The sequence below is a fragment of the Aulostomus chinensis genome, chromosome 8 (genome assembly GCF_037954235.1).
Source record: "Aulostomus chinensis isolate RoL2024-O1b breed Wild chromosome 8, RoL_Achi_v1.0, whole genome shotgun sequence".
Classification (NCBI taxonomy): Eukaryota; Metazoa; Chordata; class Actinopteri; order Syngnathiformes; family Aulostomidae; genus Aulostomus; species Aulostomus chinensis.
Genome location: NC_141327.1, coordinates 9,215,102 through 9,242,320, shown reverse-complemented (window position 1 = coordinate 9,242,320; position 27,219 = coordinate 9,215,102). Strand labels below are relative to the sequence as shown.

At 42.9% G+C, this 27,219-nt stretch overlaps 1 protein-coding gene and 2 pseudogenes across 1 annotated transcript; 2 read left to right on the top strand and 1 right to left on the bottom strand.

Moving 5' to 3' along the window:
* The window catches only part of LOC147257017 (uncharacterized), a 221,177-nt pseudogene that overhangs the window by 78,099 nt on the left and 115,859 nt on the right, over window positions 1-27,219 (top strand).
* On the bottom strand, window positions 10,898-12,518 carry LOC147257025 (perforin-1 pseudogene; annotated as a pseudogene).
* Window positions 24,368-26,921, top strand: LOC147257024 (myeloid-associated differentiation marker-like). The gene has a single exon (XM_086210083.1). The coding sequence runs from the start codon at window positions 24,887-24,889 to the stop codon at window positions 25,793-25,795; it is 909 nt and encodes a 302-aa protein (XP_086066209.1). The 5' UTR covers window positions 24,368-24,886; the 3' UTR covers window positions 25,796-26,921.

The window sequence follows — 27,219 nt, the reverse complement described above, 5'->3', positions numbered from 1 at the left end:
AATGGAGATCAGAGAAGGCATGTTGAATGTTGTTAAATGTAATTTGCAGAGTGGAAAATGCGGTGTGGAGAGAGGAGCAAGATGTGTGTACAATTGTATCATCAGCATACAGATGGATGTAGGAGTTGTCTACAGCATGAGTTATATTGTTGATATAAATATTGAATAGTGTTGGACCAAGTGAAGAGGTAGTGGAGCCGAGAGAAGACCCTCCGTCCTTATTGACTGTGTGCAACCAGAACAGTAGCTACTGAACTAGGCGACACAACTTTCTGAGAGACCAATATTTCTTAGCCTTTCGAGTAAGCTGCAGTGGTCAACAGAGTCAAAAGCTTTTCTCAAAAAAACAAAAACAGCTGCACAGTATGCCTTACTGTCAAAAGCACAAATGATGTCATTAACAACCTTCACCGTGGCAGAGGTGTGGCCTGGCAGCAGGTTTCCAGTCGAGTGGGAACACTCCAGTTTGCAGCAATAGGTTTAACAAGTCAAAGATGGAGGATATGGGCTCCAGTATTAAAAAGAATGGGTCTAATGGAGCCTATCCCAGCGGCTACGAGCGAGAGGCAGGGTACACCCTGGACAGGTCGCTAGTCCATCGCAGGGCCAACACATATAGACAGACAACCATTTACACTCACAGTCATACCTACGGTCAATTTAGAGTATCAATCAGTCTAGTCCCCATTTGCATGTCTTTGGACGGAGGGAGGAAGCCGGAGTACCTGGAGAGAACCCACAGAGACACAGGGAGAACATGCAAACTCCACACAGAAAGATCCCGTGCCTGAGCTGGGACTCGAACCTTCTTGCTGTGAGGTAACAGTTCTAACCACTGCTCCACTGTGACGCCGACAGGTTTTTGGATAAGTTAAATTGTAGAAGAATCAGTTTGGAAACAGATTTGGAAATTATAGCAGAGCACTGTAAATTATCCTTACAGTAGATAGCAACCCCCCCACCCTTTGAGCCTCTGTCCTGACGGTAGATATTGTAACCGGGAATGGAAATATCTGAGTTGGTTATAGATTTCTTAAGCCAAGACTAGGAGATGACAGAAATATAAGGATTTGCAGCTTTGGCATATGCAGTTAACTCAAATAGTTTAGGGAGAAGACTGTGTATATTTAAATGCATAAAACAGAGACCTTTGCGAGTACAAAAACTATCAATTTACTTCTAAGTAAAATCTGAAACTCTGTAAAAATCCCTGCTTGACTGGCTGCTCAGAAAAGTAGCTGCAACCAAATGTTTCCTTGCAACAGCTGAGAAGCATGACTTGTTTCTGAAGAAAAAACTTAGTTTCATCTTCAGTTTTTTCAGGCAATTGTCAATATGAAGTTTAAAAGAGAGGCTGTCATCAAGAAGAATGCCAAGATATTTGTAGTTTGATACACATTCAGTCAGTGTACCCTGATGAGATGCAATGTCAGGAAGAACATCTGGCACCAGCTTACTATTAGAGAAGAGCATGACTTTGGTCTTCGAGGCATTCAACACCAGTCTGAGCTGGGACAACTGGGACTGAAGGGCACCAAAAGCAGTCTGCAGGAACTCCAAAGCACATGAGACAGACAGTACAGAGCTGTACAAAGGAAACAAGCCAACCACTGTTTCCAGAGCTGAGTGTCGTTGAGAATTCAACCACTAAATAGAGCAACCTTATTTTCCTGGGTAATTAAGAAGAATGGAAGCACCAGGCTTTGTATAGACTTCAGATAGGTAAGCACACACAATCTGAGTTTGATAGTTATCCTCTGCCTTATTTGAGGATTTCCATTTGCTGCCAAGCTTCTGACCACTGTCAGGACAACTCACTGAATGACTTTTTCAGTTTACCAAGAAGCCATTTGGTCTCCACAAAGCTCCTGTGACATGTCAGCAGTTGATGAATCAAGTACTGGTAGGTATGGAAACATTTTCAACAAGCTGCTTTTATAAAATTGTGATATACAATGCCTCTTGTTAGGAACATCTAAACCCCTCAACAACCCCTCAACATCTAATCTGGGGGTTTATTCAAGTTTTTTTCAATTCAAGTTGAAAAAACTTGAATAAACCCCCAAACCAATTGCATGTCTTTAGACTGTGGGAGTAAGCCGAAGTACCTGGAGAGAACCCATGCAGGCACGGAGAGAACAGGCAAACTCTACACAGGAAGATCCCGTGCCCAAGCCAGGACTCAAACCCGGAAACTCTTGGTGTGAGGCGTCAGTGCTAACCACTGCGCAGTGGTTCTATTGGTTCTATTTGCTGATATTTCCAGTCTCTTTATGTATTTACAGACAATACAATATATTAGCATCAGATAGACCATTGACCAAGATGAAGATGAGCCACACCAACAGAATTGCGTCACTGCTGTTCCTGAGAATCAATAGGTACAATGTCAATGTGTTAAATTCGCCGCACTGATACTGCTGCTAAATGTCATCTATCAGTTAGACATCAAAATGAGTGTTTTTCACTGTTGTAAGCATTTATAGAGTGTAGTCGTACAGTATTTCAGATGGGTCCAGAAATTCCATGGTCTTCAGAACAGACAGACACACAAGATAATGTAACAGTGACTGCTAAATGAGTGATAAAAGCAACATGGGTCTAGTTTTATTTATGTATTTGTTTTCATATTTTTAGTGCCTGTTGCGAGAGTATGAACATAAATTTTTCATGATCTTTGGCTGTTGCCATCTACTGGTCGCCTTTAAGATGTGCATTTTGGTGTGTGATTGAGTTATGATTTTACCATAGATCTTTTTTTTTTCACACCACAAACTCATGTTTTATTATTCTCAAAAAGTATAATAATGAGAGAACAGGTAAACTCCACACAGGAAGATCCCATGCCCAAGCCAGGACTTGAACCCAGACAGAACTGGCCTTCCTGATCAGTTTGTCCAGTCTCTTCTTGTCTGCCCCAGCAGACCACCCCATAAAAGACGGCTGATGCCACCACCATATCATAGATGGTCCTTTGGAGTGACCTCAGCCTCCTCAGCAGGTAGAGTCTGCTCTGACCCTTCCTGTAGATGGCAGCGGTGTTGTCTGACCAGTCCAGTTTGTTGTTCAATTGAACACCCAGGTACTTATAAGATGTCACCATCTCAATTTCCATTCCCTGGATGTTCACTGGCATTGGGTGGGACCAGGGGTGAAAGTGAGCCGGAACACAGTTCCGGTAAAATATGCGATGACGACTGAAGGTGGTTTCACTCTGAATGCGGCACATGAGGCGAGCTGTGCGGGGTGGGGCGCAAGCACACGCAGTGCTACCAAGTTGCTGGGCTTGGTTTGCGCTCATGTGATGTCATAGCGCGCCCACATACACAATGAATGGACTTCCCCCGCGCAGCCTGCGTCTTGCACATTCAGTGTGAAAACGCCTTGACACAGAGTCGTGCCCATGAGCGCATCTCCGCACGCGAGGCGTTTCTGGTTGGCTGACAGACGGACACTTGGGTCACGTTACCAGCGTTGTTAGTTTTGATTGGTTAAAACCACACGCGTTCTGCTTTCACTGAACAAAAAAAAGAGAAAGAAAACAAAACAGAGTGCAAAATCAAAGAACTAGACTGCTGGCTACCTGCTTTGGCACAATGCAATGTAAAATAAGTGACATGTTTAAGCGAAAATGTGACAGAGTTGAAGAAGCAAGAGAAAAAGTTAGCAAAATTAGACCCACAGAAGATTGAGACTCAGAGCCTCTCATTGATGAGAGTGAGTTACAGGGAGAGACTGTCTCTGTGGAGTCTGCCAGTGAGAACCTACAAGAAGAAGAAATCATTGAGTGACATTGATGATCTGTTTTTTTCATGTATGCATGTCTGCCTGTTCCCTGTTGTTAGCACTGTAGTGGGCAAAAAAAAGCAGTTTTCAAAGCATTTCCAGGGGTCGCGCAGGAAGGGTGGGGCTATGGGGGCTGCAGTTGTGTGGGGAACAGACACCCGAAAACTGTAATAAAAATCACCCAAAACCAATAAAACTTTGTCGGCGGTGGCGCTTTTATTTTTTAATGTGTGCACACAGTTCCAGCAAGACTTTTAAGCCACTTTCGTCCCTGGGTGGGACTGCGTCCACCTGCAGAAGTCCACCACCAGCTCCTTGGTTTTCTTTGTGTTGATCTGAAGGTGGTTCAGGAACCAGTCTACGAAGTCCTGGGTCAGTTCTCTGTACTCCCTGTTTCCTCATCTATGAAAAGGTCGACAATTGCAGAGTCATCAGAGAACTTCTGCAGGTGACAGGTGGGTGTGTGGTGGGAGAAGTCTGCAGTGTAAAGGGTGAAGAACAACAGGGCCAGGACCATTCCCTGTGGGGCCCCCCATGCTGCAGACAACCGTGTCCAAAACACACACTCTGGACCTCACATACTGCGGGCAGTTTGTGAAGTAGTCCAGTATCCAGGATGTGAGGTGATGGTCCACTCCTGTATGCTCCAGCTTGTCCCTCAGGAGCACCGGCTGAATGGTATTGAATGCACTGGAGAAGTCAAAAAACATGATTCTCACAGTACTCCCAGGCTTCTCCAGGTGAGAGAGGGCTTGATGGAGAGGAAGATCACGGCATCATCCACCCCAATGCCCCTGGTAGGCGAACTGCAGTGGATCCGTAGATGACCCCACCAGGAGGCAGAGATGTCCGACGACCAGCCTCTTCAGGGTCTTCATTAGATGGGATGTAAGAGCCACTGGTCTGAAGCTGCTGTGGTCCTTGGGGTGCGGTGTCTTGGGCACAGGGACCACGCAGGATGTTTTCCACAGCTGTGGCTCTCTCCCCAGCTTCAGGTTCAGGTTGAACATGTTCAGCTATCCCACACAGCTGGTCTGCGCAGGACTTCAAGAGCCTAGAGCTGAATCCATCAGGACCTGGCGCCTTCTTCAGCTTCATCCTCCTGAGCTGGTTTCTCACCTGAAGTGTTGTGAGGGACAGGTTGGAGAAGGGGGCTCTGTGTTCAGGAGTGGTGATGGTGAGTGGATGAAGAGAGCAGTGGGGGGTGGCTGGGGGCTGAGTGCTGTAGGCAGAGGTGTGAAGGTGGGTGGAGGGTTAAGGGTGTGATAGCCTCCTGGAGGTGTCGACGAGGGGGGTTGTAGCAGTGAGGACTGGTCAGGGGGAGGAATAGGTGTCTGATCAAACCTATTGAAGTATAGGTTCACATCGTTGACCCCCACCAGTCTGGGAGCTGGGTTTGCCATGGCCAGAAATGGTCCTGAGGCCTTTCCAGACTCCCCTGGTGTTGTTCTGCTGCAGCTGATCCTCCATCTTCCTCTTGTAGCAGCCCCCCCCCCCCCCCCCCGATCTTCTTGGAACATAATTTAAAAGGAAAAAGTTTATATGATTTTCACTTTTTACATATAGTGAAAATATGCATATATTGTAAATATGAATGTATGTAACGTGATTCTTTATTTTTTAATACCCAGGTTAAGCTTACCATGTGCAGGCAAGACTGTACTTCATTTTGTTAGCACAGAGGGGCAGTAGTTTTGTTCAAATACTACATACCATACATTCTATTCTGTTAATCAGACTTTTACTGTGCCAAACAAATCTTTGGACTTTTGCATCTAGAGATTTTGGTTTAAAAAAAATCCTTAACTCATTTAGAGCTGATGCAAACTATGTGTTCCTCTCCATCTGAAACCTTAAGTATTTTTTTCTTTAAAAATCTATATTTTAATTCACAGGAATGCCTATTTTAATTCACAGGAATACAAAGGGAAATAATTTTAGTTAGAAACCAAACAACTTCTCAATTTTTGTTTGTTGCATTTCATATTTCTACATAGAAGTAATTTAGGTGTAATCTCGACATAATTATTTGGAATATGAATTTAGTTTAAGTTTAAAAAATGAGCAAAACCTCCAGTTAAGATGCGTAATCCTCAAGGCATTTGGATCTTATATAGATGCACAATACCCACATCCCTGCCATGACAATGTAATAGCAGATTAGCATTGTTTATCAGCGATCCTTTTGGAGTGTGTCTCCTCCCTTCTATCAAAGCAGAAGTTTCTAAGCTTGAGCTGTGTGACAGGAGGGAATTGATGTATCCACCGTCTATTTATAACACAGAGAGCAGGTGTGCCCATAGAGCTGAGATCTTCAGAGGACTCTTTGTGGTGGTATGAACACACACACACACACACACACACACACACACACACACACACATATACACACACACACACACACACATACACACACACACACACACACACACACACACACACACACACACACACACACACATATATGGGGGGGACTGCCCTGTGAAAAACATGCATACACACATAGAGTACATTGATCCTATACACATGAAACTCACCTAACATGAATCCACATACATTCAGACAATAAAAAATTTACTTCTGGTGTCCCCACAATCATTTTTCACAAAGACAATTCAAGCGCATTTCAAACTGTCAGCTGAGAGGGAGCACACAATGCTCTTCATTTATCAGATTCTACAATCCCTCTGAGATTAGAGTGCACACATCCCACAACTACATGCTCTTAGCAGCATTTCACTCAAATGATCTATGGCACTCAACAGAGCTTTTCCTAATACAAATGCTCCACATGTAGCTTCAGGGAAAATTTAAACGGCTTTGCAGAGATCTATCTAGTTCCATACTATTTTCCCTACCTGTAAGGTTAACGTGGGCATTCACAAGGAGGCAAAAAAGATGCTGTCAATGGGAGTCAAACAACATAAACTCATTGTTATTAACTCAAAAGAAGAAGCATTTGATTGTAGTCATTTACATTGAAAATACAATGTTGCAACCTCAAAGGACAAATTTCATTAGGTAAATCGTTCAACAGTCACCATCTTTAATGTGAACATCAAACCCTAATTATTTGTAATCATCACTTTATGTTATCACTTATTGTATATGCCATAGCTCTGTTCCCTGTGAATGAACAACAGAATCCCATCCCTTCTAGTAAACTATTAAAATCCTCTGGCATGTAAACAAGTTGAGGGAGAAAAAAAAGAGAACACACATTGACAGAGATGACTGACAGACTTGGCCAACTGCTCAATCTGCTACTGGATGAACACGAAGATTCATTGATGGCAGTTGGACCTGGTTGGTGCAAGCCTGTACAGCAACTGTAAATAAAGTCAGGAAGTAAATTTGCAGAGGAAGGTTGGACGGGACTATTGAACACTGGACTCTGCAATAAACAGAGCTACAGCGGGGGATTTTTGTGTCTCTTCTGGCAGACACAGATACTACAACTGTTGTCACACGCCAATCCATTTTTACTATTTTGACATGAAAAAAAGTGGATAAATTGTATTGAGCAACACATATGCAAAGCAAAACAAGTTGTTTCTCGAAAAGAATCCACATTTAAGTTAGTAGAGTTTTCAATTGAAATAGCTGTCTCTGCCAGTTTATGTCTCTGGTGTGCATGCTCTGATGATTGAACATGCACAGTATGTATATGTATCCTCCCAGCAACATGAGAATGTTGAATTCAATACAGTTTGAAATGCAGAGAAAGCTACCTGACTGCGATGGGCTTAATGAGCATTGTATGAAGTAATTTGGCAAGCACTTAAATAAGGTTAAGGAATGTTCATAGCTTTCGCTTCAACATAAGTCATAATGCTTGAATTGTTTGTTTTTGATGAATGATGCAAGAACTTAACTAAGTCACTGACACCACTTTTGACTTGGCTAAAGCAGCTAAAGCATCTAGAAACCAATTAACACTGTAAGTGAACAACTTCTGCTAACAGTAGGTAGGCAGTCAGTATTGACAAAATCAACCCTACGCAAAATACATTTTACTGGATCCCAATCAAGAACAGAAATAGTATAATAACATTCAAGAGAACAAAGCAAACTATTTACTGATGTTGCATTGTGTTATTTCATATAATTAGCTATATTTCTTTTATATTATTACAAAATATTGAACTATAGTAACTCACCTCCAATCTCATATCAAGCTTGTGTAAACCTGGTTAAGCTACCACGTCAAAGTCAAAGTTAAAGCACACACTTCAAACAAAACATGAAAATTTCACATGTTAAAGTAAAAAAGCAAGTTCCCCAAGTAGCAGAAAATAATGTGTTGCATTTCTTGGTCATAAAATGGATTCTTTTCAACAATGCCATGTGAAAAATAGGTTATCAGCACAGACATTGGGGGAAGGTTTGGTTGAATTAACTGACGTGAGCAAGTTGAAGTCATGGAAGCTTCTAAATTTCAGTTTCAGTACTTGATCAGTTCAATACTCGGTTCAGTGCAATCAGTTTCAGTACTTGTTAGTATTTGATCAGCCAGAGAACCAAGTCTATACTTTCAAACAGCCATTTCAAGTTGGGGATTCAACTTTTTGTCATCACAAAGAACATCAGAACCCATAGCCTGTAGCATCACAGCACACACCCACACTCGCACATAAGCTCATGGGCAAAAGAATCATCATTTAATTCATAATTTAGTGGGTCCCTGTTCATCCAGCAGATGGTGCACTTGCACAGAGTAACAAATTCTCCCTTTCGTGGCCTGCTGATCTTGCTTTTTTTATAGACCTGCTAAATAGACTTAGGGGTCAGTATCTTAATTTATTGCTTCAAGAGACTCATCTAAGGACATTCTTCAGGGTTTTTTGTTAGAGGTGGGTGGGAACAATAAGAGAATGCTGCATGGCAGAACCAGTTCACTTAAGTGACATGCAGCAATTTTGCACCAGTAAACACTGTCCTACCAGTAATGAGGATATAGGATGGCCCAGCTGCAGAAATCCTAGAAAACTCCTCCAGTGTGTTCAGTGCACCTCTGTTTATACTTTAAGAAAATATCTTACTTCATATTGTCCAAGCTGAACGTAACCCTGGTCCCCAGATTTTGGAAGGCGGAGCTCATCAGTGTTTTGGGATAGCAAGCCTGCCTGTTTGATGTGTAACTTCTGACTTCTCTTGTTCTAAAAAATATTTGAAGTGATGGCTGAGCACATAGGATTCCACAAAAACATTAATATAAGCACTCACATGCAGTATGTAAAAAGTTAGCCAATGGTTAATTCTTTTCTACATCTATGATTTCAGTGAAAGTGGTATGAGGAAATAGACTAACACGTTTCGAGAGGAGGTTTTGGTTAAAATTAACATTTCAATCATATAGTCTTGTTTTTGTGCATATGTCACCTCCCTTCTCCCATATTTTATTGTGTTTATTCATCTTATCTGAGGTTTTAATTCTTTTCACTCTAACACATTGTATGACTCCCCTGTTTTTCATCTGTATTTCCTTTAGATAAAGCATCACCATTAAAATGTGCTCATTGTGCCATCTTCTTTAATTATGACTGCTGGCAAAAAGGAAGAAATACATGCATCCCTTATTCTTCATATTGTGGTGAGGAGGGTGTTGGAAAGTATACATTGCTGATACTGATTTTGTCCCCCAAACATTCACTTTCAGTTGTCGTAATACAAGAGCTTTCAGCCAGGTAACCTTGAATACTTATACCCTTTTCACACTGAAAAACGCAGGTTTTTGGACCCGTGTTTGCTGGGCATTAGGGTGCATTCAACCTTCCAGAAGACCTGGGTCTGAACTCCTGCTGTGACGGCTGCATGCCTGTGTTTTTCTCTCTCATACGTCATTGCGCTGACGTCATCATTACACATAAACGTGCGCTGGAACACTGAAAGGTAAACAAACAACGACATGGACGTCGTCGAGTTAGCGTTGTGGTTGTGTGCATTGCAATGTTGTCTCTTTTGCAATGTATACAAACTCGGCGCAGATTGGAAAATGTTCGAGCGCGAATGCAACGAAGGAGGATGGAAGGGGCTTTATTTGCACTCAAATCTGTGTTCCCTCAGCAAATCCCCATCCACTCAAACCACAACAAATCCCATTTGTTTGTAGGCTTATCTGAGAAGTACACAAATACAAATTAGAAAGATTGTCTGAGAACGGATTCATATACTTGTCATAGTTATCCACACTGTCTACAGTTTTGATATTACATGCATGAATAATTATAAGTATGAACATTGTATCTTTCACAGCAAGACTGATCTGGTCTGTAAAGTGAATGCTCCAAAACATTTTCTTTTTGAATGTCTTGAGCTGTACATCATGGTTTTCTCATGAGGTCATCCAGGTCATTAGTATTATTATGGTGTTTGTAAATGTTTCAGTGTAAACCCCCAGATTGCAAAACATGCTTTAATTTTAATAAATAACAATAAAATGAGACAGACACCATGTTGTCTTTGTTGATGCTTTACTTGATTTTACTTGCCTTACTTGCTGTTACTTGCTGAATTTTGGACACAAAAGAAGCAAAAAGTGGTTTATCCAGATACAGTAAGTTCTCAAAAATATTTTCAGATTAAACCTGAAGCAGTTACATGTTTTGTCCATAGATGTCAGACCTATAAAGCTTGGAAAAAGCATAGTATTACAGATGCTAATGTGTTAAAATAGAATTAGATCTTAAAGTGATGCTTCGCCCAAAAAACGAACGGTTGCCTTTCAAATTTTTTCAAATAAGTATGTTCAGCTCACAAAGACATTTTTCCATCCTGTATTACATGTTTGTTACTTCAGAAAGCAGAAACAGCTAAACAAGACTGAATAAAAATGTTGATTTACAAACTCTCCATGCTAAAAAAAATTAAATGCAGTACCAGTTTAGCCCTGTGAATCAGCCCATTTGATTGGGTTTGCAACTCATATGCGCCAAGTCGTCACAATTTGTGCAACTGTGCAACCACCATCTGAAGAAAACATCTTTGTGAGCTGAAAACACATATTTATGAGCACAATCAATAACACTTTTTGGGCATAGTATCGTTTGTCATTACCATGTCATAGCGCCAGCACACCTCAACATGACTGCTGAAGGGACCCAGCGTACTATCACTCAGTGTTTCTGAGAAGTACCCCATTTCTAGAATGGAAGACCTTTGCCAGAGACGGACTCATGGGGGAGGGTATATACTCTTGACATTGGTTGCCACCAAGACTTGGTGCACACTTTACCATATAGGTGAAGAAAAGGGCACCATGATTTAACATGCAGGCCTCTCTCACTTCCCCTTTACGCAGGTTTATTGAGCATTCACCAAGCAGATCACTGTCCCAGCGTGTATCTTCATCATAAACGCTGAACGTCAGCTTGTTTATCATGTTAATGACAATGGGTCCAAATTCAAAATTCTCCGACCATGCAGGGTTGTCATTGTTAGGGATGATGTCTGTGTTTTTTCTCTGATCACTATATGTCACCATCACTGAACCATCTGTTTGTGTCCACACATCACCGTAGAGATCCTGAGCATAGAGATTATAGACCTGTAAAGTTGCAAGACCTCTACCGCCTGGACAACAGTTAGACTTCACATTGTTGTTACCGATGCATACACAAGCACAAGGATCCCGTTTATTAGATCTGTGCCCAATCTGACAGGTCTCTGAACATTTTTTCAACACTGCATTATTTAAGATGTTTTTCTGCACCTCCTCTTTCAGTCTTTCACGGGCAGCATGATCTCATGGCAATATGGTGCGCAGAGGTTTTATGCTGTATCGAACCACATCAGGGTTGGTTTTCAGAGAGGAAAGCCAGCTGTTATGAATGGAAGGGTTTGATTGCCCTTCAAAAAGGAAATCAGCTTCGTTAATGGTTCCGCCAATAACCTCTGTGTAATGCTCATTAAACATGATGCTGAAACTTTGGGCAGAGGCTAACTCCTTCTTTTTTTGCTGACAGTGTTGGTACATGGCCTGAACTTTGGCATGAACTCCAAAGCTTGCCAAGGCCTCAACCAATAAACAGTCTTTGATCTCTGTCTCTGACACTCCATTCATGGTTGCTTGGCAGGTTTTGACAGAAGTGACTGATTTTATTTCACCTCCCAGAGAAACTTGTGAAATGTAATGCGTACCATATGTATCAATTAGACCGCAATATGAAGCCTCTGTTTTACGTGAATAGGATGGAAGGGAATTGATAGCTGATAGGAACTCAGGAGTTGGGGGGGGGGGGGTCATTGCCATAACGGTCTTGTTTGAACTTTTGAATAGAAAAGATAGATTCTCTTGAATGGGAACCTCCTAAGCCAACAGACATTTTGTTGAGTTCAAGGCCAACTTTCCAATCATTGGACACAGCTGATGTGGAACCATTGAAAACAGATTCGACAGAATCATAAGCTATGCTGGAGATCATTATACTGCATTTGGGGAGGCTTCTCCAGTCCACTACAGCAACTGGGACCTTTTGTTTCTCTTCATTCATGTAACTGTTATGGTATAGCCTGCAACTGCCATTCTTAAGCTTCCATGTGTCTGTGTCAATGATGTAGGCACCTTTACGCTCCATTGTGACAATGTGAAAGCCTTCTCCGCCAAGATTGTAACCGGGTACAAAGTGTGCTGTCTGACACTCTTGCTGTGTACCAGTGAAGCCAATTGTGGATGGAAGGCAGAGTGGACCCTGTGCACAGCAAATGAGCAGAAGTTGCCACAGCCTTGCCATCTGTATGAAAGTTAAACAATAATGAAAGATGAGAAAATATTCATGTTAACAATGCATAATTTAATGTAGATTGATATATCAATGAACACGGAGGAGCAGCTGCTGGGGGCTGCCGGTCATGACGGCACAGGAAGTGTATGTACAGTGGCAAATACATATATAATGGCATTAAGCTAACGTATGGGAAAGAAAAAGATGTAAAAGAGTACTCACCTTAAAAGTGGCTTTGGATAGAGGCAAATTTGAGGGTCTTAGCTTGCTGTGATTCTTAAAAGCAGTCTTGGGTCAGTAGCTTACCATATCTGACTTATATAACTGTAAAGTTTGGACGTCACAGAGGTGGAGTCTTGACTGTTTATGAGATTCTCTTATTTTATATTCAATCATCTGCATGTCTTATACTACCTACTGTAAGAATGTGAGAATGTTTCGCTTCCCTTACACCCTTATAGTCTGAGAGATTGGGCTCCATCAGATCTCCCACTCCCCATGTGGGGAACATTTTCAAACAAGTGTATAAGGAAACCCATTATGCATACAGTATCACTGTAAAACTTTGATGTAAATTTACTGTAAAATCTTAACAGTATTTTACGATATTAGTGTTATACAGTATCATACTGTAAATTGCAATACATTCTGGGGAAAAAAACCTGATTACTGTACTTTAAGAGAATGCCTGCAAATGGGAAGGTGAAAATAGTGCGGGAGAAAAGACAAGGGGAACACAGCTAAGGATTTCTTTTATTTTCTGGCAAAAGTTTGTTCATGCAACTTGCATTTTATTTCAACTTCAATTTCAACTTTGGAGCACATCTGTTAGCCTCAGCCACAGACCCTGCACCACTACTTCTGCTCAGCCTCTTGTGTCCAGAGCTGCACTGAGATAAGACAACCATCCAATGAGTAAGTAACCATTTTTATTCTGATTTTAAACACCAACATGTTAGGCCATGGCATAGCATTATCCCTGTCAAGGAAATAAATGAAAAGATAATTGAGATTTTCTCCAGTTGAATTGTCTAATAATTGCCTTTTAGAACAGTGTTATAACAAGGCTGTTGAAAACCTTAATATTGCAATGTTGTAATGTTAGCAGGGTGTCCCGCAGCACTTTCCAGGATCGGCGGCCGCCAAAGCAACAACTGCATGCCGCCTAAACTAACATCTTAAAATTTTGTTTTTTTAAAAAGATATTGGCCGTGTTATTCTGTCCTGCTTTCTTCCTTTCATTCCAAACTGTGACCAACAGCAATGTCACTACTCAGCAGAATGCATTAAAAAACGTTTCATGAATCAGAAAAGAATTTGTGTTTAAAATATTTAAATACAGCAGGTCTATGCGGTATGGAATGGAGGATGCGAATCATGGGATGCATCCGAAAAGCGGCATTTGCTGGTTGAACGTCATTGCCTTATGTCGCTATCTGACATCTTTTGCCAACATCCGAGAAAAAAGGAAAAAAAAAATTTTTGGGAAGACGTTCTTCTGGAAGTTTGACCCTTCTTCTTCTTCTTCTATTTAATGTAAAATTGTTTTAATATTTAATGTTTATTTCATAATTTTTCAGTGTAGTGCAGAGTCTGTTGTCTATATCACACAACATCACCCCCCATCACTCCCCACTGCCTTAACTAACAAAATTTCTATGGGAAACCCTGGTTAGCTTGCTAATGTTAGTGCACGTTAGCCTTAAAAAGCTTTTCAGTATGTTAAAAGTAAATTTGAAGGCTTTGTAAATATAAATGGGTAGGGGTGAGCACTCTTTGCTCCATGGTTGCTTCTCGGAAACAGTCAGTGAGTGTTTATTACGCTGTTCACACTTTAATCTAACCTCCTTCTCTTCTCCACTGCTAGATTTAACTACCACGCTTTGACTGTAACAGAACCAGAGGCAGACAGCAGCATGCTGCAGCAACACCACAGTATAAAAAAGGTAAGAAATTACCGGTAAAAAAAAAAAGAACTCTCAGCATAATTATCAATTAATTACCACTTTGTTTCTTTTGGTAAAAACATTTTTTTGTGGCCGAGATTTGCCAGACTGAAATTAGTAAACTAATGTGAAAAACTTTTTACTCAACAGACTTCTTCCATGCATGCCGTGCATCCCCCCAACTCTCAGCAGTAACAACTTCCTAACTTTCTTTACCAAAAAGATTGTGAATATTCGAACAAAGATTGCCAGTAATGGAGGACAGACTACAGTTCCCATAGAAGCACCTCCCAGACTTGGTGCTCACTTGGACAGCTTCTCCCCCATCGACCTGTCAGACTTAACTTCTGCAATTACTTCCTCCAAGTCAGCCACTTGTCTGCTGGATCCCATCCCGACAAGACTACTGAAGGATGCCTTCCCCTTAGTCAACACTTATATGTTGAACCAACATGTAACCCTAGTCACAGATTACATGCCACAGGCCTTTAAGGTGGCTGTCATTGACCCTTTACTTAAAAAAACCTTCTCTTGACCCAGATGTGTTAGCTAACTATACTATAGGCCTATATCCAACCTCCCCTACATCTCCAAGATCCTTGAGAAGGTTGTCCTGGAACAGTTACATGAACATCTGCACGGCAACGATCTCTTTGAAGCCTTCCAGTCTGGATTCAGGGAACACCACTGGTCAAAGTCTCTAATGATCTTCTTATAGCTTCAGACAGAGGTCTTGTCTCTGTACTTGCACTTTTGGACGTCAGTGCTGCATTTGACACCATCGACTACAGCATCCTGCTACAGAGACTAGACCATGAAATTGGGATTAAAGGACCTGCCCTTAAATGGTGTAATTCATACTTATCTGACAGGTTTCAATTTGTTAATGTTAATAACGACCATTCGGGGTATAGCAGAGTTACATATGGTGTACCACAGGGTTCAGTTTTAGGACCAATTCTCTTCATTCTTTACATGCTCCCATTAGGGGACATATTCTGGAACCACTCAATCAATTTTCACTGTTATGCGGATGATACACACCTCTACTTGTCGATGGAGTCAGATGACACAAACGGCTCACCAATCTGCAAGACAGCCTGAAAAACATTATATACTGGATGTCCTCTAACTTCTTGCTACTGAATTCAGATAAAACTGAGGTCATCGTGTTTGGACGTAAACACCTCAGTGACACGCTCTCTAATCGGATCACTACTCTAGACAGCATCACCCTGACCCCGAGTGGTCGTGGTTCGCGACAGAATGACCCAACCTCCTAAAGAGACCCAGCGGACTAACTCTCCTCCTCGTCTTAATAAAGAGGAGGACTTCAGGGGCACCCGGCTGGCCTTCGGGGTCCTCGCTCGGTGCAGCGAGCCCGCAAGCCGACTCGGCCGCCATCCGGGAGGCCCAGGAGCTCCCGGCCCCACGGAGATGAAAAGGCTGGCCGCCCTTGTGTTCCGAGGAAGCCAGGTCCAGCCCTCATCCCAAACCCAGCAGCTGCTACACCTTCACCGCCGCCACGGGTCCTGGCGGGCGTCACCCCTGTTCCGACGCCGAGGATCCTGGCTGGCTCAACTCCTGCTGCGCTGAGGGTCCTGGCGGGCGCCACTCCTGTCACGGCGCCAAGGGTTCTGGCAGGCTCCATCCCCATTGCAGCGGCTGCTGCACCTTCTCCGCCACCACGGGTCCTGGCGGGCGTCACTCCTGTTCTGGCGCCGAGGATCCGGGTTGGCTTAACCCCTGCTCCGCCGAAGGTCCTGGCGGGCGCCACTCCTATCACGGCGCTGAGGGTTCTGGCGGGCTCCATCCCCGTCGCAGCGGCTGCTGCGCCATCTCCCCCGCCGAGGGTCCTGGCGGGCGCCACTCCTGTCACTGCGCCGAGGGTTCTGGCGGGCTCCATCCCCGTCGCAGCAGCTGCTACGCCTTCTCTGCCGCCACGGGTCCTGGCGGGTGTCACCCCTGTTCCGGCGCCGAGGATCCTGGCTGGCTCTACTCCTGTTCCGCCACCGAGGGTCCTGGCGGGCGTCACCCCTGTTCCGACGCCGAGGATCCGGGTTGGCTTAACCCCTGCTCCGCCGAGGGTCCTGGCGGGCGTCACCCCTGTTCCGGCGCCGAGGATCCTGGCTGGCTCAACTCCTGCTCCGCTGAGGGTCCTGGCGGACGTCACCCCTGTTCCGGCGCCAAGGATCCTCCGGGCCGCCACCCTGACTCTCCGTGGTCTGCGCGGCTCCCTGGCCGCCCCTCTCTCTGACACTGTATAGTTGTTCTCTCCACGGGTTTGGTGACTGAGTGGTTTTGTTCTTTTTTTTGCTTCTTTGTTGTGTTTTTGTCCCTTCCCGCCTCCTGGCCACCCTCCACCCACCCTGGGGTTGTTTGTTTTTTGGGCTGTCTGGGAGCCAGCCCTTAGGGGGGGGTTCTGTCACGATCCCTGTCTCGTGCTTCCTGCTTTATTTTGTAGTCATGTCCTGTCTTCCTGACCTCCCTCCTGTGATTACCTCATGTGTCTCACCTGGGTGATTGCACCACCTGTGTCTCGTTTCCCCTTTTGTATTTAACCTGTGTGTCTCCTTAGTTCCTTGTTGGGTCATTGTCGCTGATTGTTCTGTCTTGTGTACTGTCAAGTTCGTCAGTCACCGGTCAAGCCTTCGGCCACACGCCACAGTCACAGTTTTGTCTCGTCTCGTCTCGTCAAGCCTCCAGCCTCACGTCAAGCCTCCTGCCTCACGCCACGTCTCAAGCCTTCGGTCTCTCGCCACGTCTCAAGCCGTCGGCCTCTCGCCACGTCTCAAGCCTTCGGCCTCACTCCCCGCCTCAAGCCTCCACCTCCAGTTCCTAATAAACCTCTTTTACACAATCCCTACGGTCTGCACTTGGGTCTCATCGTTCCCACAAACCCCGTTCGCGACACCAAGTACAAGTGCAAGGAACCTTGGAGTCATTTTTGACCAGGACCTTTCCTTCAGCTCCCACATAAAACATGTGACTAGGACCGCCTTCTTCCACCTGCGCAGTATCACTAAGATTAGGAATATCCTTTCCCAGAGTGATGCTGAGAAACTGGTGCATGCGTTTATCACTTCTAGGCTGGACTACTGCAACTCTCTGCTGTCAGGATGTCCTAAAGAGTCTCCAACTAGTCCAGAACGCTGCAGCGAGGGTTTTAGGGTAGTTAAGAGGAGAGAACACATCTCTCCCACTTTAGCTTCTCTCCACTGGCTTCCTGTAGGATTTAGAATAGACTTCAAAATCCTTCTGTTGACTTATAAGGCTCTCAATGATAAAGCTCCATCCTATCTGAAAGAACTCATTAGCCCCTACTGTCCTACCACAGCACTCCGCTCCCAGAATGCAGGTCTGTTAGTGACTCTCAGTCTCTCTAAAAACAGACTGGGAGGTAGAGCCTTCAGTTACTTGGCTCCTTTACTGTGGAACCAGCTCCCTCCATGGGTCAGAGAGGCATACACTCAAACTACATTTAAGTCTAGGTTTAAGACCTTCCTTTATGACAGAGCTTTTGGTTAGGGCTGGTTCAGGTAGCTCTGAACCATTTTATAGCTATGCTGCTATAGGCTTAGACTGCTGGGGGACACATCTGGTGATGAAGCCCTCTCCTCTCCTCTCCACACATTTTGAACTGCCATTATCATTATCTGTACAGTGTTGCAGTGGTTAGCACTGTCGCCTCACAGCAAGAAGGTTCTGGGTTCGAGTCCCAGCTCGGGCACAGGCTCTTTCTGTGTGGAGTTTGTATGTTCTCCCTGTGCCTGTGTGGGTACTCTGGCTTCCTTAACAGGATAAGCAGAAGAAGATGGATGGATGGATGGTTTCTCTGTTGCACTTTGTAGTTTGTCCTTGGTGTCTCGCACTCTTTCTGTTTCCACAGATCCACCGGAGCTCCATCTCTCTGCACCAACTGCCGCCTGCATTGCCCCCCTACCTCCTGCTGTTAAACCAGCCTGCCCTCCCCTCCCATGAACCAGTCTGTCATCCAGTTTTCCCATTAAGCTGGCCCACTCTCCCTGCCTCCCCTACCAGAAGCTTCCTTCTTCAGCTGTTATTAACATTACCATGTTTCCCACATTTTGTATTATAAACTGTTTTCTTCTCTGTAACAACATCTACTGCATGTCTGTCTGTCCTTGGTGAGGGATCCCTCCTCTGTTACTCACCCTTAGGTTTCTCAGATTTTTCCCTGTTAAAAGGATTTTCTATGGAGTTTTTCCTCAGTCGATGTGAGGGTCTAAGGGCAGAGGATGTTGTTATGATGCCATGTGAAGCCCTTTGAGAGGAAATGTTTGTAAAAACAGGCTATACAAATAAAATTGCCTTGCCTTGCCTTGCAAAATATGTGACATCGTGGTTGGATATTGCATTTATTATCCATAAAACTGAAAATAAAATTATCTTGGAAATGTGCATGGTAGTTATTTTGGAATCAAAGTGCTGAATGTTTAAAAAGTATTACACTTAGAACAGTAGCCATGCCTTCCAGTGACTGTCAATTCAAGATGAATGCAAAACTTCCTGTGTGAGATGATGGAGCGCTTCTGTTAATGCTGCAAGCAAGCAATTTTGCAAACCAAAATGTCACACATTTGGGGTTTTGTTTATCTGACACATTTCAAAGTTCATGGGGTGTTAAAATGATTTTACTTGAAAAAGGAAGCCTTATGTTTCTTCAAAGCATTAAAGACCACACCAATCGCTTTACAATAGGTAACACAGGAGACTAAGGTTTTCACTTGTTGGTGCTTTACTCAAATCAGAACTGAAATTCTAAAAATCTCACATCAGAAAATCAGTTGTGTACATCATACTGTAAAGGCAATTTAAACAGAAAGTTAGTGTTTATATATAAATAAATAAATATATTTATATATATATATATATATATATATATATATATATATATATATATATATATATATATATATATATATATATATATATAGTATTTTTGAGTCTTGTCTACTGGACTTGGGACCCTTATTTAAGTGATCGGTGGACCCATGCGTGCGTGTGACCCATGCGTTTGGGTCATGTTCAGCTTCATTTATCTATTCAGAGGGCTTTTAATCAGAGCATAAAACCCTAGCTCACACTGCAAAGAAGCAGGCGTTAGACACTTACCCATTGGTATGTTTTAGGCCAGTGTTGTTTTCGTCACGCTGGACGAAAACGAAAATGACGATGTCAGACCCCTTTTTTCCATGACGAAAATGAGACTAAGACGAACGTCACCATAGCCCTGTAAAGACTAAAATGTGATGAAATTGAATACATTTTCGTCTGACAAGAATGAGACGAGACTAAATTGTTAGTGGGTGGACGATCGAAGTTTTTTCCACCAAGTATAACATGCGTGCAATGTCAATCAAGAGCTCAAACATCAGAATGGAGCCAGCTGTGGCTGTTGGTCCTAATGGTCACGCCCTCGTCATCAGTACATACGCACTAAAAGCCTCTTGCGCGCGCACACACATGCACACACAGAGACAGTCTGGGCCTGTCTGCAGCGGACGAGACATACACCAGGACAGCAGCAGGGATGATTAAAGCATAGCTTTAGAATGTGAGGCTCGCCCTGTGATGCATTTTCTTTTTGGTATTAAGCCTAAAGTTTTGTGGTGGTTACACCTCCCCCGTGGTGCAGAGAGTGTTCCTAGTGCTACATGCTAAAGCTAGAATGAATGGGGCTGCCAGGGGCACCGCTAATGTTGACTCGTTTAAACCAGCCCTTCTATTAATTTAGCATGTTATGAATAAAACCCCTGTCCATTTGTGGACGGGTGGCAAGTGAAATGCTTTGACCCATGTTTGTGGGACTGGGAAACACGGTAGTCCTCAGACCTGCTGCTGTTCCCTATCTAAGCAACACACGTGGATGGTTTAACCAATAACAGCAGCTAAAGCCAATACGTAGGACATATGGTCGTTCATATGGAAGTCAAGTGTGCTTTTATTTTTTGTTTAATCATATTTTATTGTGATACAATACTCATATTGTGTGCCAGTGAGTTGTCTGCATCTGCAACAAAATAATAAAAGTAAAAGGTAGAGAAAGAAAAAGAGGGGAAAAAACTCACCTTTGAAAGTTAGATCAGTTTCAGTGTGCTTCATTCTAATAACTGCATTGGCCTATGAAGTACATGCACATTTATCTTTTATTTATAGGTATCTTTGATATTTGACTTAAACTATCAAGGATAGAAATGACTAAAATGTGACTTAAACTAAGAAGCATTTAGTCCAAAACACTAAGACTAAAACTAAATCTAAAATGCCTGCCAAAAACAACACTGCTCCACTGGCCCAAGACCAGCCTCTTCTTATTCTCTGGTGCAAACATTTTCTGGTGCTCCAAGATAGCAATGTACCATGACTGCACCAGACCACACCTTATTAACATACTTAAGGGCCTGCTGGAGCAGGGGGTGTGCAATTCATTTGTTAGAAAGAGCTCAGTGTGGTGCTTGTCATGAAAACGTCGTATGTGCCTGCTTGAAAATTTAAATGACGCTTGCACTTGACTGAGGGCAAGTTTTCACCATGTTTAAAGTAGGGCCTTTAATTTCTGAATGAGTTGCTCTTGCAAGAATCTAGACTGGGCGGCACAGTGGTGCAGTGAACAAGATAAAAGTAGAAAGTCAAGCAGAGAGAAAGACGGAGGGACAAGGGTCAGGGAGAGTGAAGAGACACAATAAACAATAACAACAACAGGAGAAAGAATACCAAAGTGGCTACCAATAATTGCATTCAACAGCAACTTAAAACAATCAACTTCTGTATAATACAGTCATTTGAGTGGTAGGACTGCTACTAACACAAACAAAATACTGATGTTAATGTCAGTACAGTACTGAGAATACTAATATGAATACAACTATTGTACGACTAAGGGTGGAAGCCTGAGCCTCTTCAGAACTCACCCACCTCCAGCAGCAGCATCAATCAAGGATCTTGGAGGAGGGAAAGCACAAAGAATCCAGGGAAGACAACAAGTTTGTAACATGCATGTATGAATGCAAGTACAGAAGGGCAGTGAAGAGGAGAGAGGTGCTTATTGCATCATGGGGGATCCCCCAGCAGTACAGGGCTATTGCAGCTTAACTCAGGGCTAACCAAAGCCAGCTGAAACTGTAAGTTTGTCAGTTAGAAAAGTCTTAAGTCTACTCTTAAACATAGAGAGGGTATCTGCATCTTGGACTGAAACAGGGAGGTGGTCCCACAGGAAAGAAACCTGATTACTGAAGGCTCTGTCTCGCTTTCGACTTTTGGAGAGCATAGGACTCTAGCTTGACAACAGGGAACTATGAGCACTGTCAGATAAGAAGATGTCTGTTTGATGAAGGCCCTGTATGTTAGAAAAGGAATATTGAACTCTGGATTTGACAGGGAGCAAGTGCAGAGAAGCCAGTACGGGTGATGATGATCTCATATTATTTCTTGTCAATATATGGGCAGCAGTGTTTTAGACCAACTCTGGAGTTCTTAGGGACTTACTGGTGCAGCCTGATAGAAGGTAAATGCACTAATCTAGTTTGGAAGTGACAAAAGCATGGACTAGATTTTCTGCAACTTTTTTAAAGATTGGATGTCTCTGATATCAGCAATAGTATGTACTGTATATGAAAGAGGGCAGTCCTGGAGATTTCCTTTATGCGGCAGTACAAGGACTGATGCTGAACACAGATAACAGATAAGGCGTTTCTGAGTCGGTTTGGGCCCATCAAAATAACTTCAGTTTTTTTCAGTAATATTATATAATTCAGAAATTGTGGGTCATCAATGTTTTTATGTTCTTTAAACAGGTCTCAAGTTTAGCTAACTGATTGGTTTCACATGGATTCATGTTATGTCAGCAGTATATCAGAGATCAAAGTCATTGATTATTGTTCAGTCAGAGCTCCATGATCAAAGAGAGAACTTCAAGACCAAAAGCATTGATTAATGTTTAATTGCTCTCTAGACAGACAGACAGATGGAGTTCTCACTTTGCTAATGTTCAGCCAGCACTATGGAATTCCAACATTATTGGGCCCCTGAAAAGTTGGAGTTCATATTCATCCCAGTAGGTGCACTTCTTCATGCAGAAGACAACACAGCCTGCAGCATAAACCTGCTGTTTTTTCAAGGTTTTGAACTACAGTTCTATGCGAGCCTTAACAACAAAGAGATGTGGTTACAATTTGATTCTTATTCAGCAGTTGACAAATAAATTCAAACCTTCAATGTGGTGTAGCCACAATTCTGCTAAGAAAGCTTAGCAATACAGTACTTAACCAGCAATGATCTGTCAATGTGGAGGGTGTCTTCTCCCTTCTGTAGCAACAGAGGTTACTGAACTTTAGCTGTGTGGGCTGACAGAAAGAATGTGCAGCATCCACCATCTACTCATAATGCAGGGCGCAGGTGTGCCCATACATAGATATAGAGTGTTGGCTGGGATTTTCAAAGAACTCTTCATTTGTAAACACACACAGACACACACATACACATGCACACAGACACAGACACACACAGACACAGACACACAGACACAGACTCACAGACACAGACACACACACACACACACACTGCAAAGTTCATTGGAACCCAAGGACGCACCCATCCGCATCCTGATTTTTAGGGCCTGAGCCAGTCCCTGGCGAAGACCCTATTATGTTTCGAAGGCACACTCGCCACTTCAAAAGTTAATTTGACCCCCTAAACATGCATGAAAACTCACCAAATTTGGTACGTACATCGGGTGCGGCGAAAAATTCAATAATTAAACAAAAAAGAGGCACTCTACTCAATAGCGCCACCTACATACACAAAAAACCACGCCACAGCCTGTAGGAATGTCCTACAGACATGGGACCAACACCATTGAACTCGTCTCATCAAGACGGATAAATCATACACTCACACCCCTGACCTAACTCTAACAGGATGTCCACAATTTGGACACGAATGTCTAATTTTGGACAATTTTGCGCCCCGAACAAAATCTATCTCCTCCTAAACCGTAAATGCCAGGGCTTCCAAACTTTCACACATTACTCTCCCAACTGTGCTGATTAAAAACTGTTAAAGGTTAATCTACTACGCGCTCGTTTTGGATTTTATAAGCCGTCAAAGTGGGGGTGACACTTTTTCGCCTTACAATGGAAATCTATGGGGAGAGCGTGTCCTCTCAGGGTACATACTCTCAAACAAATGCTTCTCACATCTACACCATACAACCCACAGCTTTTACAAACACACCACTGGATTCCTGACAAAAATCCCTACAAAAATATGGTATTATGTGTGACTTTTGGCCAACGTATACCGAGTTATTCAGCTTTTACACACTACATTTCTCTTAATCCTCCACTCTCTCCACTCTAGCACAGATCAGAGACAGTGCAGCGGGGGAGGGGTTCTTAAAGGGCCAGCTGGCAGCTCTGCTCTCAGCTCTGCAGTCACACTGTGCAGCGCACTGAGGCTCGAATCTCCTAAACTACAAGGCCTAGGGATTTGCATTTACACCGTTGGATTCAGGCCGGCTACGGCCGCGCGGGGGCTCAGGCCCTAACAACGCTGCTTGCAGCTTTAATTTTTCCTGTTTTTTAGAATAGAGGCATATGTATTTATTTCCCTAATCATCAACAAATGTTCCAAAATTCACATAAAGTCAACTACGGAATATTAGTTTGCTGCTGGCATCCACATAAGCAGTCATGTGACTCAAACTAAAAGTGAATGATATTAACAAATCCCACTGACAGTCTCCCTGGTATTAGAGTAGCTCCACAACTAGCAGCATTTCACTCAGTAATCCAATGCACTCAATATGTTATCCTTCTAAAACTGCTCCATGGACAACTTCAAATCCCATGTAAACAACATCCAAGGAACTTCCTTGGAACCATATTTCATGGTTCATGAGGCAGGGTGGCAAAAAATATAGGACATGTAACCACAGCGGTTTATTTTACTGGTAATTCAGACAAAAAGGAACAACATTTCATGAGAACCAAGAGTAGGAGGAAGGTAACACTGTTTGCATACACATTTTAATGTGGTTGTTTGCACCTTCTCCAGTGAGATTGATAGCTGCAGCACTGCTGCAACCACAAAAAGGAAGTAGGCAAGGCCAATTCAGATAGACTGCTACAAAATATATTCTGAAAGGTGCAAGTTTGAGGTTTTATGCAAAATGATGCAGCAGGGGTGAAGACATTTTTTGGGGTGTTAAAGAAATGTGATGTTTTAATGATTTTCTGTTTATTCAATTTGTTTTTGGTGATATTCTTACGACGCACTCTACTGGACTAATCTTCAGAGCTCATCGTTAAATGGATATTCAACATCATTTTTGAGTCTCAACGGGAAGTGTCACATTTGATACATAAGGAAATCGTGTCTCTCAGATGAGTAAGATTTAACTTTGTAACAATGTCCGTGATTGTACGAGAAGCCAGAGACTTTGCCAGTCCCCTTTTTTTGGTGCGGACGTGTGAAGTCTTTACCAGTTGTACTACCTTCAGTTTGATGGCCTCACTGGCGTATTCAGAGTCAAGCAAGAACACGTTTTACTTTCCGTATCCCAACACTTTTAGGATCTTCTGTATGTTTACCTGGTGCGTCTTCTTCGCACTGACCCTTCTTATCCACATTCTAAGCCTCATTCAGTTTCACAGTCTCATCCCAATATCCTGGAAGAACCTAACTTTGACAGTGGCAGTCTTGGGGGCACTGATGGGACTCAGTGCGTCTGTGTTTTTTTCCCTTATTGTAATGGATCATCACATGACATGGCCACACCCTGTGGCGACTGCTGTGGCCTCCTGTGTCACATGCCTGGCCTATATCTCAGAGTCCTATATCCTTTGCACCCAACCTCAAGAACAAAGAGGCTACATGGGCAGCATGCCTGGGCTTCTTAAACTCCTCCAGCTGTGGGGAGGCTGCCAGATGATACCCTTGGTTGTGGAAGCAGACTGGAGCCTGCCTAGTGGAGTACACTACTGGCAGTTGCACGTGTCCACCATGTCTTATGGTGCTTGTCTCCTCATGTCTCTTGTCACACTGGTGGTAATATTAGGAGACTTTGCTGGCCGATGTCCTCTACCATTTGACAAATTTTTGTCAGGATTCAGCATGATTGGAATGCTGCTGTACATGATGGCCACAGTGATTTGTTTTACCAAGCTACTGCAGCTAATAAACCTTGGAGAAAATATTCCCCACAAAGGTTCAGAACTTTTTATCATGGAAATAGTGGTTGCTAGTATTACACTGTTGGCATACACAGTGGACCATGCCTTCTCCGTGAAACTATTGTGTGACAGGATTTGTTCATGAACTAATCCAATAAGTTACAGCCTTTGTGGGGAGTTGATGTAGCATTATTTAGAAATTCACCAATTTGGCAAAATTATCCAATTGAATGAATGTATTTGCCTTTAATCAAAGGTCCATCCATTTTCTACCGCTTATCCTGTTAAGGGTCATGGGGGCAGGAGCCTATCCCAGCCACCTTCAGGGAAGAGGCAGGGTACTGGTCCCAGTCCGTCGCAGGGCCAACACATATTGACAGACAACCATTCACACTCACAGCCACACCTACAGTCAATTTAGAATATCCAATTAGCCTTGCATGTCTTTGGATGGTGGGAAGAAGCCGGAGCACCCAGAGAGAACCCACACAGGCACAGGGAGAACATGCAAACTCTACTCAGAAAGACCCTGTGCCCAAGCCAGGACTCGAATCCAGAACCTTCTTGCTGTGAGGCCACAATGCTAACTACTGCACCACCGTGCCACCCCATTAATCAAAGGTGTGTAATCAAATGATTTACTAACATAATTCACATAGCCTATTAAGTTTTATACAGAAATGTGTAAAACTTGTGTGTGCATATAGTGGTCTGCTGAGTTTTGCAAATGAGATTGTTTTTATTGACTTGTGAGCAATGTGACCTTTATGATGTCTTGTGCTGTGACACATTATACAACCACTTAACCTAGATTATGTGTCAGGTGCGCTGTCTCATAAGCACACAGCAACATTTATAGACATATTTACATGGTTTTTGTACAGTAGAAGAACCTGTATCACTGTTCGTCATCAATCACTGATAAAGCTGAAGTTATAAACTGCTGACTTTTGGAAATTCTTGTTATACCTTATATAAAACATACAAAACTATTTTTATAACTCAGTCTGAAAAGTGGAAAACAAATCATGAGACTGCTTCTGTCATATCACTGAAAAATAATATCCCAAATCTTATTATTTTTGGAAATACTTATCTTCTCAAAGTCAAAAAGGCCACAAGCTCTCAGTTGAATGAGGTTGTTCAATAACTACAAATGTTGCTGAAATTTTTTGACCTCTTCAAGTTTTGGTAAAGTCGATGTTGAAATGGGTGCACGTAGTAGTCAACCTGACCTTACTTGAAACAGTTACCATACATCTACACTAGATGGCAACACACTCATTTGTAATATAATTTAAAATCACATGACAAGAACAATTCAGTTATAGATAATACCATCAAAAAATATTTCATGCTTCACACTGATAAATTATTTTCTTTTAATTTGGCACCGAATAGATTTACCCTCAACGAGGCAAATTGATAAAACCCCAAAACATGTTTGTTTAGCGTTATTTATAAAGGCTTCTACAAAAAGCTTTATTTTGAGCTCATATTATTTGGGTGAATTACTTATCATGTAGCCTGCTGCTCTTATCATCTGCATGACAAAGAAACCAGTGAGCA